General features: G+C 37.6%; 1 protein-coding gene across 1 annotated transcript in view; it reads left to right on the top strand.

The window, feature by feature from the left end:
- Positions 1-23,584, top strand: part of LOC131845703 (unconventional myosin-XIX) — a 47,353-nt gene that overhangs the window by 18,515 nt on the left and 5,254 nt on the right. Inside the window, exons 2-8 of the mRNA XM_059194805.1 lie at positions 5,410-5,685; positions 7,705-7,886; positions 13,978-14,143; positions 16,198-16,370; positions 17,646-17,845; positions 18,714-19,589; positions 20,829-21,030. Coding sequence (XP_059050788.1) covers positions 5,410-5,685; positions 7,705-7,886; positions 13,978-14,143; positions 16,198-16,370; positions 17,646-17,845; positions 18,714-19,589; positions 20,829-21,030 — 2,075 coding nt within the window. The remainder of the gene's footprint in view (positions 1-5,409; positions 5,686-7,704; positions 7,887-13,977; positions 14,144-16,197; positions 16,371-17,645; positions 17,846-18,713; positions 19,590-20,828; positions 21,031-23,584) is intronic.

Below are 23,584 nucleotides of genomic sequence, written 5' to 3'. Positions count from 1 at the left end.
ATTTTTTATATATATATTTAAATATTTTATGTTTCGTTCGATTTTTATTGTCACTTTGAAATATATGTCTTTTACCATCAGCGACCGTAGTTTCTCTTGTAACTAAAAATATAATATAAAATATATACAGTCCTTAGAAACATTAATAATTAAAATTCATTTTTCTAAAATAAAAGTAGCCTAAATAACTAAACATTATTTTGTTCATTTTAATTGATTAGGTCCATTAGGTACTGATAGGTTCAAACTAATACATTTACATTCTGCATCATCCCTTATTTTATCCCCATGGGGGTTGAATTTATCAAAATTCTATTTAAGCGAACGTCATCATTATAGTAGCTCCAATCTTTAATTTCAGTTCAATCAATCGAAAATGTAAACAGATTTATATTGTATAAATGTAAAATAGGGGATGAAAGTTTGTACTTTCATCCCCTATTTTATTCCCTTAGGGGTAGAATTTATCAAAATCCTTTTATTCCTTCTTAGGGGATGCCTACGTCATAGTAGCTTTATACATGTAAAGTCTCAGCCCGATCGGTTTAAAATTGACAAAGTTTCATAAAAACTTTCATCTCCTATTTTATCCCCTCGGAGGTAGAATTAATCAAAATCCTTTCTTAGCGGATGCCTACATCATAACATCTACCTGCATGCCAAATTTCAGCCCGCTCCGTCCAGTGGTTTAGGCTGTGCGTTGATAGATCACTACGTTGATATATTTAGATGAGATAAATAATAATAATAATAATAATCTCAGGACAATTCACACAGCGCCATCTAGACCCAAGTTAAGCTAGCTAAAGCTTGTGTTATGGGTCCTAGACAACTGATACAAATACATAGATATATTTTTTTTTTCGTAAATACATACATATTATACATAGAAAATACCCAGACCGATACAAACAATCATACTCATGAATACAAATGTTTGTGCCGTGCGAGGAATCGAACCCGCGACCATCGGTCGTAAAGCGGTATGCTAGACCGCTAGACCTCCGAGGTCGTCAAATAAATAATGTATGTAATTTTATCAGAATTCTAGGAATGTTGATATTTAGATAAAAATAATTAATCACTCATTCAAGGTAAACATAGATATTAAGGCAGTGATTAATTTAAATCCTATTATTAATTCAAATTAATTGAAAGTGTATAATATGAATGTGGATGGATGTAAAGGGAGGGGACGCCCTAAGAAAAGATGGATGGATTGTGTGAAAGATGATATGAATAAAAGAAGAGTATGTTCAGATATAACGGCCGATAGAGAGCAGTGGAAGAGAATGACATACTGCGCCGACCACAAATAATGGGATAAAGGCAAGGCAATGATGATATTAATTCAAATTAATTAAATCACGTTGCATTAATTGAAAATAAAAATTTAAAACATCATATGCAAATATCAATTCACGTGTCGAAAATAGATGAAATTTTATACGTGTTGCAAGCAGTTTGCAAATTTTTATATGTTTATTTTTCTACCAATTTTGAATGTATTTTCTTTATAGAATTGACGACCTCGGTGATCTAGCGGTCTAGCACACTGCTTTACGTCCGATGGTCGCGGGTTCGATTCCTCGCACGGCACAAACATTTGTATTCATGAGTACGATTGTTTGTCTCGGTCTAGGTGTTTTCTATGTATAATATGTATGTGTTCACAAAAAAAAAATCTATGTACTTGTATCAGTTATCTAGTACCCGTAACTCAAGCTTTAGCTAGCTTAACTTGGGACTAGATGGCGCTGTGTGAATTTTCCTGAGATTATTACTAATATTAACATAATATGGATACATATCCGAAATAAATTAAATAAAACTTACTCCTACCAACACAAGACTCCATTGTACCATTGTCTTGGTAATCATTGCCCCAACCAACCCGTCTTTACCTGAGCGCCTGTACCGTTATTGGCGAAGTTGATATCTTTCTATAGATGCATTATGATTACATACGTGGGACGCCGTGACAAAGCTTTCGCACGGTGATTCGCTCCCAAGTTCACATAGCGTTTACAAATGTATAGGGCTACAAACTACTACATATGTATTATACTAGCTACTGTACATGTATTATATATATATATATAACCATATATACCTTTGACGACCTCGGTGGTCTAGCGGTCTAGCACACCGCTTTACGCCCGATGGTCGCGGGTTCGATTCCTCGCACGGCACAAACATTTGTATTCATGAGTATGATTGTTTGTATCGGTCTGGGTGTTTTCTATGCATAATATGTATGTATTTACAAAAAAAAATCTATGTATATGTATCAGTGATCTAGTACCCATAACACAAGCTTTAGCTAGCTTAACTTGGGTCTAGATGGCGCTGTGTGAATTGTCCTGAGATTATTATTATTATTATATATATATAAACCTTCCTCTTGAATAACTCTATCTGCTAAAAAAATTCATTTCAAAATCCGTTGCGTAGTTTTAAAGATTTAAGCATAAATAGGGACGGACAGACAGGGACAGCGACTTTGTTTTATACTATGTAATGATGATGTATAAGAGGAATCGATCCCGGTCGATTTTCTAATCCCGGGATTTTGGGATTATCTACAGTTAATTCCGGAATAATCTCGGAATAATTATATTGGTAGTAGAAAATAGTAACAAAACGTACTTTAATCTTTAGTTAAATCTCCAAAATATAAAACTAAATTATACGTTCTTCTGGTAAAATTGACAAATAAACTTCTGAATAATTTATTAAATAATTTCATATATATGTATTTATATAAATAAATACATATTATGAAACGATATACTGGAACTGCTCTTAAATAAATTCAAAACATCCCGTAAATCATATTTACTAAGCAAAGCCTATTACTCACTAAACGATTACTTGAATGACGAGCGTGCATGGCAATAGTTGTTCATGCACTGAATTTTCATATAATGTTAGACATAGACACCTATATAAATATACGTTGTAAATAAACTGGCTTTTAAAAAATCTGTTCGATTCCTAGCCAGTTCTCTCTAGCCAGTTCTCTCAATTGAATCTGTGTACTGAACTGAACGGTAAGGAAAAAATATTATAAGAAAAAATTTGACGTTCATCAACGGCTAAAATGTCCTACATGAATAAATCATTCTTGTTTTGATTTGATTTATAATAATAATCTCAGGACAATTCACACAGCGCTATCTATTCCCAAGTTAAGCTAGCTAAAGCTTGTGTTATGGGTACTAGATAATTGTATCAGTTATCTTGTACCTTAGATATTTTTTTTTCGTAAATACATACATATTATACATAGAAAACACCCAGACCGATACAAACAATTATACTCATGAATATAATACAAATGTTTGTGCCGTGCGAGGAATCGAACCCGCGCCCATCGGTCGTAAAGCGGTGTGCTAGACCGCTAGACCACCGAGATCTTCATAATTTATTTAGATGGAGTTGATTAGTCTTTAGTAAACCTGTATAGAAACAGTTCAAATATTTTTTTATCGTATGACCCTAAAATTTATATTTGCAACTAGCTGTACCCGCGACTTCGTCCGCGAAGTATTTAACAATAAGTTAATTAGAGAATATTTCTAAGTTAAAGTAGCCTAAGTTACTCTTTATTACATCAGCTACCTGCCATTAAAAGTCCCGTCAAAATCGGTCCAGCCATTTCAGTGATTAGCCGGAACAAACAAACAGACAGACAGACCAAAATTGTAAAAAAATGTTATTTTGGTGCATGTACCGTATTTATATTCATATGCATGTAGTAAAAACCGGTTATTTCAATATTACAAACAGACACTCCAATTTTATTTATATATATATATATATATATACATGTATTTTCATCACGGTTTCGTCGTACAAGTCATGTAGGTCGTAAACACGCGAGAACTCTGAAATTCCTGTCGGGAACTTTCACAGGTGATCGCTCAGTTTCATTGGAAACGACGAGAGCTCTCTCAAAATATTTGGTGAGGCTCGCGGGCGGGCGGAGGGAGGGGGGCAGATAAAAAACAAATTGTTATGACTATTCGAAAGTGCTTAAATTAAGTTTATTTGAATAATTGATTTTCTATTCTATTCTTCCTCTTGAATTACTCTATGTAGTAAAAAAATCGCTTCAAGATCCGTTGCGTAGTTTTAAAGATTTGATCATACATAGGGACAGACAGCGACAGCGACTTTGTTTTATACTATGTAATGATGACGATGAACCGGAATTAACCAGTTGTCACTACACACTTTGTTTACGGTTGGAAATTATATTTTGCCTAGTATTTGTTAATTAATTAATATATTTTCTTCTACATCCATTACTTCTACATACATTACTTAGTAATGATCGCAATGATCACCTTGTTTATATTGGACTGCTGTACACGCGACTTCGTCCGCGTGGAATTTAACTTTATTTTTCTAAAATAATGGCAGCCTAAGTTACTCCTTATTACATTAGCTACCTGCCAATAAAAGTGCCGTCAAAATCGGTCCAGCCATTTCCGAGATTAGTCGAAACAAACAGACAGGCAGACTAAAAAATTTGTAAAAAATGTTCGTCTACAAAAATCGTTAGTCTACACATATAAATAAAATTAGCGTATCTGTTTGTAATATTGAAATAACCGTTTTTTACTACATGCTTATGAATATAAATACGGTACGTACACCAAAATAACATTTTTTTACAATTTTTGTCTGTTTGTCTGTTTGTTTGTTCCGACTAATCTCTCAAATGAATTTTGACGAGACTTTTATTGCCAGGTAGCTCATGTAATAAGAAGTAACTTAGCCTACTTTTATTTATTTTTAATATTTTTCTGAAAAATGTAGTTCAATTCCACTGATGTAATAAGAAGTAACTTAGCCTACTTTTATTTATAAAAAAAATCTTTTTTTTAGTAAAATAAAGTTAAATTCCAGGCGGACGAAGTCGCCAGTACAGCTATTTGTAAATAAAATATGGTTGAGCGCAGTGATGGCTAGCTCATACATCATACTCGTGAACGAGTGCAACTTGTAGGGACTGGTCTGCTCTAATTACTGCGACTGTTTTAATCCTATTAATTATTTAATTCAATTAGTGCTAATTGGTAGTTTGTATTCACACACTTAAACTTAAATTGTAAAGTAAGAATAAAATTATTTAAAAGAGTAACACGCAAGTTTCTCTCGTTCTTCTTGTGATGAGACAGCTTTCCGAATGAGCGGTAGATTAAAATGACCATTCAAAAGTAAGCACTTAAGTTTATTTGAATAAATCATTTTCTATTCTATTCTAATTACATCGCCATGGGTGCCATGAGCACGGGCTGGCACTGATTCTGGAATGCACCGCCCCAACAGTCATCAGTGTTTCCCATCCAAATTACATACAAAAAACTCAAACATAACCGTGTATCAATAATTCCGTAGACGCATCGTCATCTAACGAGGCGGTGCACCTCCAGCGGCGGCTGCTGAGCCTCAGCTCGGAGCTGGTGACGCTCCGCAACCACTTGCACGTGGGCGCGGCTGCGGGCACCGGTGCTGGTGGAGCGGCGGGCGGCGGGCCCGCGGGAAAGGCTCCGGCGCCCCAGCCGGCGGTGCCACCCCGCGCGCCCCACTTGCAGCCGCCAGCTCACCACCCGCCCCCCGCGCACCCGCCACCGCCCGCTCACCATCCACTGTCGCCGCCACCACCGCCGCCAGGTTAGTAGGAAAAACTATGCAGAAAGATATATATCGGTATCATATATTCGTCTGTCAAAGTAGTGTAGTACAGATTCATTATAAATTTGAATTTTTAATGAATCTGTATTGTTATAAATATATATAACGTTTATTTGAAAAGAATACGAGCTGAGTTCCTTGTCAGTTCTTCTCATCTCGAAATCATTCCAGACTGACGGTAGATTTGACATATCATAAGAGTCTGTAATAGACCTACATGAATAAAGATATTTTGAATTTGAATTTGAATTTAAATGAATCTATTATTTTAAACATGTACAACATTTATTTGAAAAGAATACGAGCTGAGTTTCTTGTCAGTTCTTCTCATCTCGAAATCATTACGAGCTGACGGTAGATTTGACATATCATAAGAGTCTGTAATAGACCTACATGAATAAAGATAATTTAAATTTTGAAGTGATTTGTCCTGAGAACAAATCAGTCAATCTGATTTTTAATTACAATCCATTGGATGGTATGCGAAAATCTTATTATATCTAATAATATTATAAACGCGAAAGTTTGAGTATAGATGGACGTATGTTACTCTTTCACGCTGAATCTACTGAACGGATTGTGTTGAAAGTTTACAGTGATATAGCTTATAATCAGAATAACACATAGGCAGGTGAAACCGCGGGCACAGCTAGTAATTCATCAAAAAAGATCAATAAAAATGGCGAGTGCCTGTGTGTGTCAGCTGTTAATATAATAGAAACTTTTGATATAAATCGTATTATAATTTATTGTAATTTTTAATATAATTATATTCTCATTATTATGTTGTAATATTGTATATATAGGTGTTAAATATCCCACTTTGAATATAGTCTCAATATTATAACTGTTTAGGTTTGTTCCGTTGCCTGTAGTCCATTTTAAAAAGGTGAAATAACTTTGGCGCACAAAAATATATTAACATAAAATAAAAAAGATATAATATTACAGAAATCAAAAGGGAGCTGTATATATGTATATAGTACAAGTATATTTAAGGGTACACAATAAAGATGTATGTTTAGTGATTGCAGTTTTCATTATAAGTATAGATGATTCCCTAATAAACAATAGGTATGTAAGGATTAATCAAGTAACAAGAAAAAAATTGTAGAACAAATAAAATCATATAACCCGACCCAATCACTACGCAGGTAAATTCTATACAATGCCATAGGCATTGTATAGAATTTATATAGATTGTATATTATTCTATAGATATGTAGCTTATTTGTTTTTGTAATGTGTCCTTTTCGACATTTTATTAAACATATTTAGATAACTTAATTGTACAAATAAGAACGTAAAATTAAAAACCTTAAAAATTCTATATATATATAACTCAAAGGTGACTGACATAGTGATCTATCAACGCACAGCCTAAACCACTGGACAGATCGGGCTGAAATTTGGCATGCAGGTAGCTGTTATGACGTAGACATCCCCTAAGAAAGGATTTTGATTAACTCTACCGCCAAGGGGATAAAATAGGGGATGAAAGTTTGTATGAAACTTTGTCAATTTTAAACCGATCGGGCTGAGACTTTGCATGCATAAATCTATGACGTAAGCATCCCCTAAGAAAGGATTTTGATAAATTCCACCCCTAAGGGGATAAATTAACGCGAGCGAAGCCTCGGGCAAAAGCTAGTATAATATAATAACTAAAATATATTATTAAAAGGCGTCCCTTTAGGCATGGTTCCGTAGATACTGGCAGCGTTCCTTCTTTGAATGGCTAGACTAATTCTTTGTCCGAGGTAGCTGCCAGCTCTTCGGTCTTCTGTGATATCGACTAACCTTTTTGTTATTTCCTTGAAAAGTCTTATAGCGCTAGAACTCCATGGACCAAGGGTCTCGAATGGGACAAAATCATACTCAGAGCCTACCTGAGCCAGACCCCTGTATTTGCTTGCTTTAGATTATTAATTTTATAAAACTGTACAGTACCATATTCTACACGTTCTAGAATGTTCTTCTATTATATGTTGGACACAGAAGCAAGATGGCGGAACAACAGCACCACGACCGTGGCCGCGCCAGCAGCCCCCGCTGCAGCCAGCACGTCGGCGGGCGCCGCGCAGCTCGACGTCGACGATCTCATACACCTGCGCGGGCCCCTCACAGAGGACGCCGTCGTTAGAGCACTACAGGCCAGGTTCTACCACAATAAGTTTTATGTAAGTAAAGTTTTTATTACTTCTGCAAGCAGCATTTTAACTTAACTGGTTCACTAAGTCAGAATATTCTCTATGGGACACTGTTACCTAGATACATCTATATAATAATTGCATTTAATAATGTCTAGTAAGACAAATCCAATATTGTGTACTAAGCACTGCCGTGTCTAAACTGTGTCACCCCACCTTACATTTTCCTATTGTCATTTGGTATATAAGATCAATATTTTTATTTGTCAGTCTATTAATATCTATACATATAAATAAAATTGGAGTGTCTGTTTGTACCTAATATTGAAATAACCTAACACCAACCTACACCAAAATAATATTTTTTACAATTTTTGTCTGTCTGTCTGTATGTCTTTTTGTTCCGGCTAATCTCTGAAATGTCTGGACCGATTTTGACGGAATTTTTATTGGCAGATAGCTGATGTAATAAAAAGTAATTTAGACTACTTTTATTTTAGAAAAATAAAGTTAAATTCCACGCAGATGGAGTCGCGTCTATATATATACATAAAATTGGAGTGTCTGTTTGTACCTAATACTGAAATAACCGTTTTTTACTACGTGCATATGAATATAAATACGGTACATACACCAAAATAATATTTTTAACAATTTTTGTCTGTCTGTCTGTATGTCTGTTTGTTCCGGCTAATCTCTGAAATGGCTGGACCGATTTTGACGGGATTTTTATTGGCAGATAGCTGATGTAATAAAAAGTAACTTAAACTACTTTTATTTTAGAAAAATAAAGGTAAATTCCACGCGGACGAAGTCGCGTGTACAGCTAGTCGATAATAATAACGGTATTGACTACTTCTCCGTCATTGGTTAGTCGTGATGCTATATCAATGTGCAGATTAACCATCTGGTTTGTTATTTGAAGTTAGATCTAGACATACACAAAGAAAGGGCTGATCATATCTGTCGCAGAACCGATACTCGCTGTTCTAGAGCGGAGACCGCGAATTGGCAAACGTAGTGTAGGACGTCCCGCAGCTAGGTGGAGCGACGACATACGTAAGGTTGCGGGTAAAAACTGGAAGAGAAGGGCTGAAGATCGTGCCCAGTGATCGTGCTTTGGGAAAGGCCTATGTCCAGCAGTGGACTGCAGTGGCCTGATGATGATGAATTAATTCGGAATTCCCACGGAAATGGGAGACAACGTTTACCGTGCCGGCAAAACGGCTAGTAACAGAACAGAATGAAATAGAATAGAAAATCATTTATTCAAATAAACTTAATTTAAGCGCTTTTGAATAGTCATCACATTTTTTTTAATCTACCGCTCATTCGGAAAGCTGTCTCATCTCAATAAGAACGAGTAAGAAACTTGTGTGTTGCTCTTTTAAATAATCCTTGAAGTTCACATTTTACAAGTCGAAACGTGTAAATACAAACTACCAACCAGCACTAATTTATTAGGGTCAAATATAAAAACACAATAAGATTAAATGAGTCGTAGTGATAAGAGCAGACTAGTGCCTACAAGCAGCACTCGTACACAAGTATGACGGATGAGCCAGTCATCACTGAGCTTGACCATATTTTAGGGAGCCCAATGATCCGGCCCACCACGCCGCCACATGTCCGGACATTTTAATGAGCATGACTACTCATTCCACTCGACCACATCACAGCTACTTAAAATTATTATATGGTAGTTTCAGTATTCGCACTTTACATAAGGATGCATGCGGCAATCAATACAAAAGCCGCTACGCTATCATATATCAAGAAATAGAAATAGAAATAGAAATAATCTTTATTCAAATAAACTCATTACAAGCACTTTTGAATAGTCATATTTTGATTCTACCACTCATTCGGAATGCAGATTCACAAGAAGAATGAGCAAGAAACTTGTGTGTTGCTCTTTTTAATAGATGTTTTTTTTATATAAATAATTATAGTATAACAAGTAAGAGGCATGCGATAATCAATATAGAAGTCGCTACGCACTCATTATTAATGTAATCAGATAATATTGTCAGTGCTATGGATTTAAAGTTTTTCTATAAAAACATTATTATCGTTAACGAATTCTTCAATTTTTTTCAATTCTTTCAAGAAAGCAGTATGAAAAAGAAATTATAACGTTGTCCGCAAATAAACTTATTCTTGCTCGACATTGCTGTCAAATTCCGAGAACACTTGCGTTGTTACACACAAACGGACATTACGTTTTACAGTTTTTCCGAATAATCCAGAGCCGCATCACACAACGTTACGTTATACGAAATTATGACGCATAAATTTTATAATATGAAACATTTACTTGCTGATTAGGAATCTCGTGAGAACCCCGGACAACTTTCGAGCGAGTCGAATTACGGAAACTATAGTAAAGTTTATATAACCATCACGAAATATTAACTTGTGCATTCCCACGGCAAAGGCTACAGGTTCTATAAACACAATAGGACGATGCTGGCAGTAAAAATACTATTTATGGTCATCTCTTGTTATGCATCTGGGTCAATAGCGTTGCTAATTTCTTGCATCTTTTACTTAATTAGTTATGAAATTAACTTATTTCTAATTATTACACTAAATCAACTAGCTGTATCAGCGACATTTCTCACGTATGCAGCGAAAAAATAGCTAAAATAGATGCAACTAAATTTAAATCTTATGTTTTCTTATTCTTAAGTTCTAAAGAACTACTCTACTTTACAATATAATGTCAAATGTCTTTGAACACAAACACGTCAACAATGTCTTTAAAAGTAAACAATCAAGATGTGATACAATAGAGAAAATAATCGTAAACTTTAGTTTTTGTAACAATATTATAAGTTTGAGTTGTGAACACTGATTAGACTATTTGCTTTTGCAATAGCATATGCTGGTGGTCACTCTATTCACCCAAATTTGAATTCACAAATGAATGTGTATTATTATAAACATGTATAACATTTATTTGAAAAGAATACGAGCTGAGTTTCTTGTCAGTTCTTCTCACCTCGAAATCATTCCGAACTGACGGTAGATTTGACATATCATGAGAGTCTGTAACAGACTTACATGAATAAAGATATTTTGAATTTGAATACATACTTTATACTTTTCTAATGCACAGTTTAGTACAATTTTGTTATATGTAAAGAGTACATTACTAAATTTTACAAAAAAAGACCTGTTACTGTACTAGCTGTTTTCCTCAACTTTCCTCAACTTCGTGTATAACCCGTGAGTCATTGCTATGCGGACAGTTAATAGCTTATGTCTTTTTCCATTGTAAATACTACATATACGCTTAATTTTATGATAATTGGTTAAGCCATTCAGGCGTGAAAGCACAGCAAACAAACTCACTGCCTTCGTTAACTATATATTTATAATATTAATTAGATTACACAAATATCCCTCGCCCTATAGGGGCATAATTAAACCAATATGCATGCGTTTTTGCATACAAATGGATTATTAATACTCAGATATAGTTACCTACGCCTGATTAGTAAATTGATTCGATTATGACCACTTTAATTTACATAATTAACATCACTTTCTTCTCCACAGATTTCTCGATTAATTCGCTTCCAACTTTCATAAAGTTATCTTCAATAGGTACATAGAAAAAGAAATGTTTTTGTCAAGGATTGCCATCCTAATTACTCGCTTACAAGAAGGGTTAGGATATGAAAATCATATCAACGCAATGGAAGCGTGCGTGTATTGGGATTTTATTTATGCAGAGGGCAAATAAGGATACACTATTTTATTCGCAGTCGTCTTTCTATTAATATGTTTTCTCTTTTTATATACAAATAATATGTCAATATAACAAAGGAGTTTTAGGTCTACCAAATCATAGTATGGCTGTTCTAGAGGAAGTACTTTCATAAACGCTGGTGAAAATTTTATATGCTTATCCGGGTAGAGCCTTTTCGTCACATATATATATTAGAAAATAATCTCTAACTATAAATTTTCTTGTAATATAAATCTATACATCTAAATATATATAACTCAAAGGTGACTGATTTACATAGTGATCTATTAATGACATAGTGATCTATCAACGCACAGCCCAAACCACTGGACAGATCGGTCTGAAATTTGGCACGCAGGTAGATTTGTGACGTAGGCATCCACTAAGAAAGGATTTTGATTAATTCTACCTCCAAGAGGATAAAACAGGGGATGTGAGATTGTATGAAACTTTGTCAGTTTTAAACCGGCCGGGCTGAGACTTTGCATGCATAAAGCTACTATGACATAGACATTCCCTAAGAAAGGATTTTGATAAATTCCACCCCTAAGGGGATAAATTAACGCGAGCGAAGCCGCGGGCAAAAACTAGTTTGTATATATAACAACTGTAAATGTTACAACTTTTTAATGTAACCGGAATGAGAAATAAAAGTACCTACATACAACATCTTGTCTCAACTAATCAAGATCTTTCTGAGATAAACATGGACATTTTCATTTGTCTCAAATAATTAACTATGTGAATGAAATGAATGAAATGATCTCTACAATATTTGCACCTGTACGATATTGGGTCGCTGGTGTATCAATACGATTCCATTCAAGTTGTAAGTATAGTACGAGGCATGCGAGCTTCGCGGTCAGGTAGAGGCTACCTGCGCGGGCGCACCCACCGTCGACTGTCACGCCGCTATCACAGTTTTTGTGATGGCCGCCGAATATACGATCGGGGTGATCTCATGTTTTAACTATTTCTTGCTTTATCGCTCCATTATACATCTATACTATAAAGCTGAAGAGTTTAGTTTGTTTGTTTGAACGCGCTAATCTCAGGAACTATTAGTTCCAATTGAAAAATAAATATAATTTTTCAATTCGAACTAGTAGTTCCTGAGATTAACGCGTTCAAACAAACAAACTAAACGCTTTATCGCTCCATTATACATCTATACTATAAAACTTAAGAGTTTAGTTTGTTTGTTTGAACGCGCTAATCTCAGCAACTACTGGTTCGAATTAAAAAAATATAGTTGTGTTGGATAGTCCATTTGTCGAGGAAGGCTTTAAGCTATATAACATTACGCTACGACCAATAGGAGCGGAGCTGCAATGAGAAATATTGCAAAAGATGGGGAAATAAAACGCAGACGAAGTTGCGCGGGTCAACTAGTTTATTATATAGCTGTTCTAATTTAGAAAACAACATTTATGAAAAGTATATTAATCGCTATTATATATTATACTAGTTGTTCTCGCGACTTCGTCCGCGTGGAATTTAACTTTAATTTTCTAAAATAAAAGTTTATTATTTATTGGGTTGTTTGAGTTATTGTCAGATGTTTGTAGCACATGTAGCATTGCGACCTACATAGATCTATTATGCTCGCCCTTTTTCAGAGTTCCCTACCTAGACCCGTCAGGGACAAGAATTGAAGGATATTCTTAGGTGCGATGGTTTTTATCTCTTACAGTGTAAACTTTCCAAAGAAGATATTTCGTTTATACATGAGTGGGCTACAACCACCACAAAAGTAGCCTAAGTTACTCCTTATTACGTCAGCTACCTGTCAAAAAAAGTCCCGTTAAAATCGGTCCAGCCATTTCAGAGATTAGCCGGAACTAACAGACCGAGGGACAGACGGACAAAAATTGTAAAATTTAAAATATTTTTTGGGGTATGTACCGTATTTATATTAATATGCATGTAGTAAAAACAGTTGTTTCAATATTACAAACAGACACTCCAATTTTATTTATTATAGATGTATAGATTATTAAAAATGAATCTGTATTATTGTAAAAATGTACAACATTTATTTGAAAAGAATACGAGCTGAATAGAATAGAATAGAAAATCATTTATTCAAATAAACTTAATTTAAGCACTTTTGAATAGTCAAAATTTTTTTAAATCTACCGCTTACTCGGAAAGCTGTCTCATCACAAGAGTGAGTTTCTTGTCAGTTCTTCTCCTCTTGAAACCATTCTAAACTGACAGTAGATTAGACATATCATAATAGTCTGTAGTAGACCTACATGAATAAAGATATTTTGAATTTGAATTTAAATCTAAGATTAAAAGAAACTACCTTCAAGTACTGTACATGCCAGTATGGTTATGACGCACATCCATCATTTGCAGACAATGATCGGCCCGATCCTCGTGGCAATGAATGCGTACACGGACACGTGCAACGCGCTCACGTTGTCGGAGGCACGTGCGCAGCGGCCCGAGCTGGCGCGGCTGGTGTTAGACGCCGTACGGCACCAGGCCGACACTGGCTACCCACAAGCCATCATACTATCCGGTAATAATATACCAAATTACTTCATATATTAGTAGTCTAGCTATTTTGCATCATAGCAGATGGTCGCGGGTTCGATTCCTCGCTCGATGCTAACATTTGTTTCATGACTGATTCTTTTGTAATGGTCTAGGTGTTTTCTTTATATATTATGTGTGTATTTACAATAAATATGTATCTATGTATTTATGGGATTGGTACGTAACGGAACGACTGTGTTAACTGAACGGTGTATGCATGAATTGAAACAAGAATGAAGAGCGAATGGATATATAATAATAATAAAATAAACTATATAACGATCGTGCTGTACTTACTGATAAGACTATTCATTACAACACACCAGACATAATACTACAAGATAAAGTAAATAAAAAAACCTACCTGATAGATATTGCAGTTCCTAATACCCACAATCTCCAGAAGACAATTGCTGAAAAAATAAACAAATATGCAGAGCTAAAGGAAGAAGTAATAAGAATTTGGAAACAGGAAAAAGTTTATATAATACCCATAGTCCTCTCATCTACAGGTATCATACCCAAACACCTACATCATAGCCTGAAACAATTAGATATACAAAAAACACTTTACATCACCCTTCAAAAGGCTGCCATCTTAAATACCTGTCGTACAGTCCGAAAATTTCTCGAAATCGATGAAAAGGATATAACACCAGTCACACCAGGCACACAATAAGTACACACACACTCACACATACACACACGCGCACACACACATACACACTCTGCACTTATGTACTTGGTTTCGGCCCGTAAGTGTGGAGAAAACCATAAATAATAAATAATATAGTGTGAGAAAAAAATAAATAATAATAATAGATTAGATAAGATAGAACCATACTACAAACATAAACCAAAAAATATATTGGATAATGAAACTGTTAAATTATACTGGGACAGATCGATTATCACAGACAAAACAATATATAACAATAGACCTGATATCACATTAAACTAAAAGCAGATGAAATAACATATTTAATAGATATAGCAATACCCAATACAAATAATGTAAAATAAAAACATGTAGAAAAATTACAAAAATATATTCCGTTAGCAGAAGAAATAAAGCAAATGTGGCACCAAAATACAGTTAAAATAATATAGTAACATTCCTAAAACACTACACAAAGCAATAGACGATCTGAGATTGAGTGAACGAATATACATTCCACTACAAAAGGCTGTTATCTTAGATACGTGTGCAATAGTCCATCGCTTCCTAAATGCCACACACAATGATAGTGTGATTGTTTGTATCAGTCTGCGTGTTTTCTATGTAATAATTTGTATGTATTTACAAAAACATGTATTTAAACATTTCTATCAGTTGTCTAGTACCCATAAAGCAAACTTTGTACCCATAACATAGCTGTGGGACTAAGTGGAGCTGTGTGAATAATCCTGGATTAGAGTAATGCGATCTACTGTCGCACTAACCCAGGATTATTATTAGTAGTAGTAGTTTCTTATTCTTAGTTCTTATTATTATTATTTTTCTTATTCTCTTCTTTTATGTTATCGTGTAACAAGGGGTGTTACATTATTGAATAAAATATGAATATGTGATCTAAAGTAAGTTAACACTCACCAACTCAAGCCTTAGTGAAGTGTAGGAGAAGTTGCATAATGAGAACTGGACGGTAGGGAAGAAATCTGAAGACACTAGAACCTAAGTAGTCTCGGACAGTGCGGTTTCAGAGGAACGTCCTCCCGCGTACTTAGATTGTGGAATGAACTACCTTCCGAGGTTTCCTTACGGGACTACAGCATGGGGTTTTTCAAGATGTTAATGTTTCTTAAGGGTCGGCAACGCGCACGTGACACCCCTCGTGTTTCAGGCGTCCATAGGCTACGGTAACCATTTACCATCAAATGGGCCGTATGCTTGTTTACCACCATAGTAATATAAAAAAGGGAAAAAATTACATACAAAAAACTTGACTTTTATAGAACAGAATAATAGAATAGCCGTTCATAAGCAACTAAGATGTTCTTCATGAGTAAATGATTTTTGATGTGATATGTTTGCAGGCGTGTCGGGGTCCGGCAAGACGTATGCGTCGATGGTGCTGCTGCGGCGGCTGTTCGACGTGGCGGGCGGCGGGCCGGAGACCGACGCGTTCAAGCACCTGGCGGCCGCCTTCACCGTGCTGCGCTCCCTCGGCACGGCCGCCACCGCCGCCAACACACACTCCAGCCGCATCGTTAGTATCTCACATACTATTTTTTTTAAGCTATTGCATAGATTTTATCATCATCCGGGTCGTCCGTTGGTCCTAACTGGACCGCTGGGTACGGGCCCCGAGCTTGCGCTCCTTGCCCGGGCATTCTGCTGGGGTGAACCACCCCAGCGTCGTTCTTTTACCGGCCGACCTGCCGGCCGGCCGGAGAGCGGCTGCTCCTTAGCAGCCGCCTGTGGGCGTTGTGTGGCGGGAATCATTCTTTCGCTCGCCGAGCCGGCTTAACGCCGCCACGTCACGTAAATGACGTGATCACTCGGTGAAGAGTAGGTCGCGCGGGAGCGCGCGAGTGGCGTCCGGTGGGCGCGCGTGGAGGGGGGCGAGGTCGCGCAGGTGCGCTTCGCGCCCGCTGTCCGTCAACCGGACGACGAACTGCTCCACCGATGGGACCTTGAGGTCGCGGGCGATCACGTCATTACGGACGTACCGTCCGGCATTTGTGCACAGACGGAGGGCGGCGTTCTGTTGGACCTGCAGTCCAACAGAACGCCGCCCTCCGTCTGTCAGATTTTATCGCGGGCTTTGAGCGCGGCGACCGATTCAAGAAATTCCGTAACGAAAATAAACCTAACACCCCCCACTCCGACCGGCACAGCGGTGCGGCGTTGAAAGCCGTGCATCGTCTAGTGGATAACTGGATCGAGACGAGCCGCTTTTCGTACTAGTCTAATGCTGTTGGCCGCAACTAGCCTTTATAGCTACACCGGACAATAGAGGGCTAGTGCAGATGGTACTTCAAACCAAAGGAAGGACTTATGGAGCGGCTGAAGGCCGCGTGACTGTAGTCTAAGGGCACCGCTAGGGGTACGAACCTCGGCTCAGGCCGTCGTAATATCGATCCCCGTTTGAATTGGATGGTAGATCGCTCGGAGGGGATTACTGACGTGTTCAAAATCTACCCTGTACCATTGTAAGCACAGATTATTATATTAGAGTCCGTTAGTTCCTTCCCGCGCGTTTCCTTCTCCTCCCTTACCTAGTACTGAACTGACCGTACGCCGGCCATGACGCGCGCGCATTGTGTTGTGAATTAAAATAAATTAGAACTGTGTTAAACCTACTGTGAAACTGGAAAGCTAGCGAAGATATCTTCGAGACCCTGAAGTGAAGCCCAAGAAATCCGCAGAACCATTTCCACACATATTTTTCCCTATATATATACATAGTAAATTCCCTAATATTTTGGTAGCAAAGAGTGAATTCCCTAACAGACGAATATGCATGAAATGTTATTTTTAGGGTCATTTCATAGAGGTGCAAGTGACGGACGGTGCACTGTACCGCACAAAAATCCACTGCTACTTCCTGGACCAGACGCGCGTGGTCCGGCCGCCGCCCGGAGAACGGAACTACCACATCTTCTATCAGATGCTCGCTGGACTCACGCCGGAGGAGCGCACGCAGCTACACCTCGATGGATATTCCGCCCAGGAATTACGGTAGTTTTTCTTTTATAAATATGAATGTGTTCATGAACTGTCTGAACTTCACAAAATAATAAAATTTTGTCACTGTACTTTTGTTCTTATCATAATTTCATATTCTCTGTTAATTTTATAATGTGTTGTTGCTTTTATATGTAGTGATATCGAATTTAATAGAGTTAATCAGTTGTGGTAAGTGGTGATGCGGCTCGAATGCTCAGGTGGTAGGTGATGTTGGGACTCGAATGATAGATGGTAGGGGTTGATGGCTTCAGCAGATTACGGGGTGAATAAATGATAGATTCGCTTGATTTTCTTGAATTTAATTGGTAAATACTATTATAAATTACAAATTAGGATGAGTGAACAAATGTACGTTGCGTCGATCGAATTGATTTTTTAGATCTGTTTGTTATTGTAGAATTTAAATTGGATGGGTGTGCGCTCCAATCAGAACGCTTCTTTTGTGTTGAGTTTTTTTACTGCTTGTCCGCGACACGTTGTTATTTGTGAAAGCCTGTCAGTGGCTTACTGTGTTACTGTGTTTATATTGACTCAATATGTATATATGTTAGCCTTGGTTTTCCTTTAATAAATAAATGTTTAAAAACTTTCTTAGCACATACAAATTGTATTGTGTATATATATATATATATATATTGTTGTATTGTGCGTTATCATACCTAAGAAGTAACGTTATGCTTTAAATTGTTTTATATCTTTAAATTCACTGCTATCTCTGGTATCTTAACTTACAAATCAGTTGATAATAGAAGTACATGAAACACAACTTCGTATAAAGTCTCCTTTTTGTATATAAAAAAATTCAAACACTATTGCTTTATGAAAATTATTTACTAAAGCATCATTTCCATCAATGCAGATATCTGGCGTCGCCCCACCACCGGCGGCCGGAGCCGGAGGACGCGGCGCGTTTCCACGCGTGGAAAACTTGCCTCGGCATCCTCGGCATACCGTTCCTGGACGTGGTGCGCGTGCTGGCCGCCGTGCTGCTGCTGGGCAACGTGCAGTTCGCGGAGAGCGCGGAGGGCGGCGCGGAGCCGGCCAGCGAGGCGGAGCTGGCGGCGGCGGCGGCGCTGCTGGGCGTGCCCGCGCCCGCGCTGGTGCGGGGGCTGGCCACGCGCTGCGGCCGCCGGGCGCCGCGCGGCCAGCCCCCCGCGGTCGCCACCGCGCCCGCCGCCGCCGCCGCGCGCGACGCGCTCGCCAAGGCGCTCTACTGCCGCACCGTCGCCACCATCGTGCGCCGCGCCAACTCGCTCAAGCGGCTCGGCTCCACGCTGGGCACGCTCTCCTCCGACTCCAACGAGTCCGTGCACAACCAGGACGCGGCGTCGCGGCGCGCCTCGTCGGCGGGCGGCGCGGGGGGCGGGGGGCGGGCGGGCGCGCGCTCCATGGCCGCGCTCAACGACGCCGTGCGCCACGCCACCGACGGGTTCGTGGGCATCCTGGACATGTTCGGGTTCGAGGACGCGGCGCCCTCGCGGCTGGAGCACCTGTGCGCGAACCTGTGCGCGGAGACGATGCAGCACTTCTACAACACGCACGTGTTCAAGTCGTCGGCGGAGTCGTGCCGCGAGGAGGGCGTGGCGTGCGCGCTGGAGGTGGACTACGTGGACAACGTGCCCTGCATCGACCTGGTGTCGTCGCTGCGCGGCGGGCTGCTGGCCGCGCTCGACGCCGAGTGCGCAGCCAAGGGCACGCCCGAACAGTACGTCGCCAGGATCAAAACGGCTCACAGGTCAGACATTTTACCGTGTACGTGTTTATAATGAAATAAGAATATACTCATATTATATATCACCAACACCGCATAAGATACCTAGAAATCTAAAATATTGTAAGAGACAACTAAAGGACGTCGTCCAAATATATACAAACATAATTGAAGAGAATAGCTGAGGGCAAAGTGTTAGTGCAAGCTACTGGTTACTACCCCAACTTCATCTGTATTACACTTCCTTGACATTACATTTAGTCTAAATAACAAAAAATATTTCAATTATTGCCTATATGTCATTCGGCTGTCTAAGTATCTTACTGTGCAGTTTCATCAAAATCCGTTCAGTACTTTGTGTAAAAGAGTAAAAACATCCAACTCACAAACTTGCGCAATAATACAGGAAAGTCAACTAACTAAAACTAAGGAGTTTTAGTTAGTTGAATTTCCAATGAGGTAAAAATATATGAAACATATTGTGAGATTAAGATTCATACATGTACATTGGTGAGAACTTTATACAATGGCAAAATTCGTCAATTAGAGGAATTTTTACATTTTCTTGATAATTAAAAATTCGTTGTAAAGAGGTTGTTCTTAAAAAAATGATCGCAATGTAAAGGAATATTTAACTTTGACCAATTGAAGGGGATGGATGCGAAGAATCTGTTAAATCGAGGAAGTCGATATATTAAGGTTGCACTGTATTAGTAAGATGGAATCATTTTTGTCTAAATATATACACGTTGTACTAGTGCTGTACTGAGAGCACTAGTGGAGTAAGTGTGTGTTGTCTTTAAAAAACTATACAAAAATTATCTATGTACTATTTAACCTATAAATCTTACGGCAAAGTAGTTGTATATATATGTTTAATGTTTATATTTATTAATGTTATTTTATTCTATTTTGTTATTTCTACTATATGTAATTGGTTTGTATTTATTAGTTGTAATTTTGTTTTAACTATTATCATTAATATTTTAAATAGTGCCCTCTCTCTCTCCCTCTTTTGTATATATATATTTTTGATGCCACTGAAAACCAGCTGTTCACCTAGGACATACATTAAAGCTGAGTGGAGCCATTTCAGTGCATTTTTGGATGTAAAAAATTATTATTTTATGCCTATTTTTAATTATGGTAAATTAAGTTTAATTATATGTACATTTTATTTGCTCTTTTTTGTTTTTTGTTTATATTGTATTTTTTACATTGCACTGCAATAAAATATTTGTCTTTCTTTCTTCTTTGTCACAGAGGTCACCCGCGGCTGGCGGAGGCGCGGCCGGCTCACCCGCGGCGGTTCGCCGTGCGTCACTACGCGGCCGACGTCGCCTACGACGCGGCGGACTTCCTCGAGGCCAACCGGGACGCCGTGCCGCACGAGCTGCTCGCAGCCTTCGACACGCGCACCTGCGAGTTCGGCTTCGCCACGCATCTCTTCGGCGCTGAACTTAAAGTATGTTCTTTAACTTTAACGCACAGTAGCTCTACTCTCCAGTGTATTTATATTATTTTAAAAGTGTTAGAATGATGGAAAGCAATTAAGAATATTTTGAATTAATGTCAAAATATATATAAAAAGTCTAAAACCTTTCCAGCCAATATTATCACAATAAACAAGACATTGTAGATTAACAATAATAAATGTTATACAATGTCTACATTAGTTATACAATTTTTAAATTTTACATTGCATAAAGGTTTGGTAAGCGTATCTGCCAACATTTTGTTGGAATTTTTTGAATTAATGTCAAAATATATATAAAATGTCTAAAACCTTTCCAGCCAATATTATCAAAATACCCTCCTTAATCTACAATGTAACAGCAATATAAACAATAAACAAGACATTGTAGATTAACAATAATAAATGTTATACAATGTCTACATTAGTTATACAGTTTTTAAATTTTACATTGCATAAAGGTTTGGTAAGCGTATCTGCCAACATTTTGTTGGAATTTTTTTAATTAATGTCAAAATATATATAAAAAGTTTAAAACCTTTCTAGCCAATATCAACATACCCTCCTTAATCTACAATGTAACAGCAATATAAACAATAAACAAGACATTGTATTTTAACAATAATAAAAGTTATACAATGTCTACATTAGTTATACAATTTTTAAATTTTACATTGCATAAATGTTTGGTCAGCATATCTGCCTACATTTTGTCTGTTGGAACAAACTGTACATCAATTATTTCTTCCACTATCTTTTCTCGGATAAAATGAAATCGCGTATCAATATGCTTGGTTCGATTATGATGGACTGGATTTTGCGCTAATTTTATAGACGACTGTCTGTCTGTATGAGCGACTGACCGTCACTAAATATCGTAACGCGCTGTAAATTACCAGTCACTTCAGATATGAAGCTGCGAAGATAACAAGCTTCTTTAGAGGCTGCTGTTACAGCCATGTACTCTGCTTCAGCCAAGGACAAAGCCACTATGGGTTGCTGTTGTCGTGCTGATAACGTGTTAGAAAAATTAAAAGCAATGAAGTAAGAATATTTTGAATGAATGTCAAAATATATACAAAAAGTCTAAAACCTTTTCAGCCAATATTATATACAAAAAGTTAGTTCAATAAATCACATCGCAATGACTAAATTTACAGTAAACAGATTGGTTTGCGAAAAGTAAAACAAGCAAAAAGCTGCAATTCAAATAGTTAGAAATATTTTGGATACAGACGCTCATAAATAGTCATACACGTCAGTAACATATATATATACAAGCAGAACAAATCAAAAGCTGAAAGTACGAGCAAGATAACAATAATAAGTAGTATAAAAAGTCTGTAGAGGTAAGCAGAGTATGTGTTATGGGTACTACACGACTCAGGTGAATATTAAGACAGGTTTTTTAAAAATCTATACATACAAAAGAAAACATCCAAACAAGACACAGTAACCAACAATCATACTCATGAATACAAATGTTTGTATCGTGCGAATCGAACCCGCGACAATCGTAATTAAAGCAGTGTGGTAAACCGCTAGACCACCGATGCCTTGGTTATTAAAATACTAAATGAAAATGAATTATAAATTAAGATATCATCATCATCATCATCATCATCGCAGCCCGGAAGACGTCCACTGCTGGACATAGGCCTCCCCCAAAGATCTCCACGACGATCGGTCCTGCGCTGCTCGCATCCAATGCCTTCCAGCGATCTTGACCAGATCGTCGGTCCACCTTGCTGGAGGCCTTCCCACGCTGCGTCTTCCGGTCCGTGGTCGCCACTCGAGGACTTTACTGCCCCAACGGCCATCTGTCCTACGAGCTATGTGCCCTGCCCATTGCCACTTCAAAGATTTTAAGATACTGTACCTACAATTCAGATCAATCAATCCTAATTATAATTATAATCCTAATTACAGGGGGGAAAGGTGATTGTAGGTAATGAGGGTTCCTCCACGCGGTTCCCCTTGGAAACTATCCTATATAAATTCATGGTGAATATATCATGATGGGATAACTAAGCTGACCTCATGCTCATTCTATCACCCCCCACTGGTGCCCCGGCAGCGTAAACCGTTAGAGCAGGCGGGAGAATCATTTTATTGTCATCCACAAAAAAAATCCTAATTACATTCAAGAGACCGGTTGAAACTTGTTTTCTTTTGGTCCTTCGGACCGGATTATTGTGTTAGATTATAATAGTTACAATGAATATACAGAGTTGTATAGCAGATATATTTATAATAATGGAATATTGACATGATCATATATGCTGATTAATAATGAATTGTTTAATTACAAATAGAAGTAATGTTATTGATATCGACCGAGTTAGTTTCATAATTTTTATTAAAATAGTGAGGGTACAAAACTGATCTGTAAACGATATTTAGAGATAATTATTCATTCTCGTCTTGGCCACGGTTCTGTTAAGACGTACCAATAAAGTATTACGAATATAAAATACGCTTTCATTTATGGTAATAGCTAGAAAAACCCATTTAGCTATTAATCGTGAGTGATCATTGAAGACGT

This window comes from Achroia grisella, unplaced genomic scaffold (assembly GCF_030625045.1).
Source record: "Achroia grisella isolate CSIRO2021 unplaced genomic scaffold, CSIRO_AGI_Agris_v1 utg478, whole genome shotgun sequence".
Taxonomy (NCBI): Eukaryota; Metazoa; Arthropoda; class Insecta; order Lepidoptera; family Pyralidae; genus Achroia; species Achroia grisella.
This window is presented reverse-complemented; position numbering and strand designations above follow the sequence as displayed.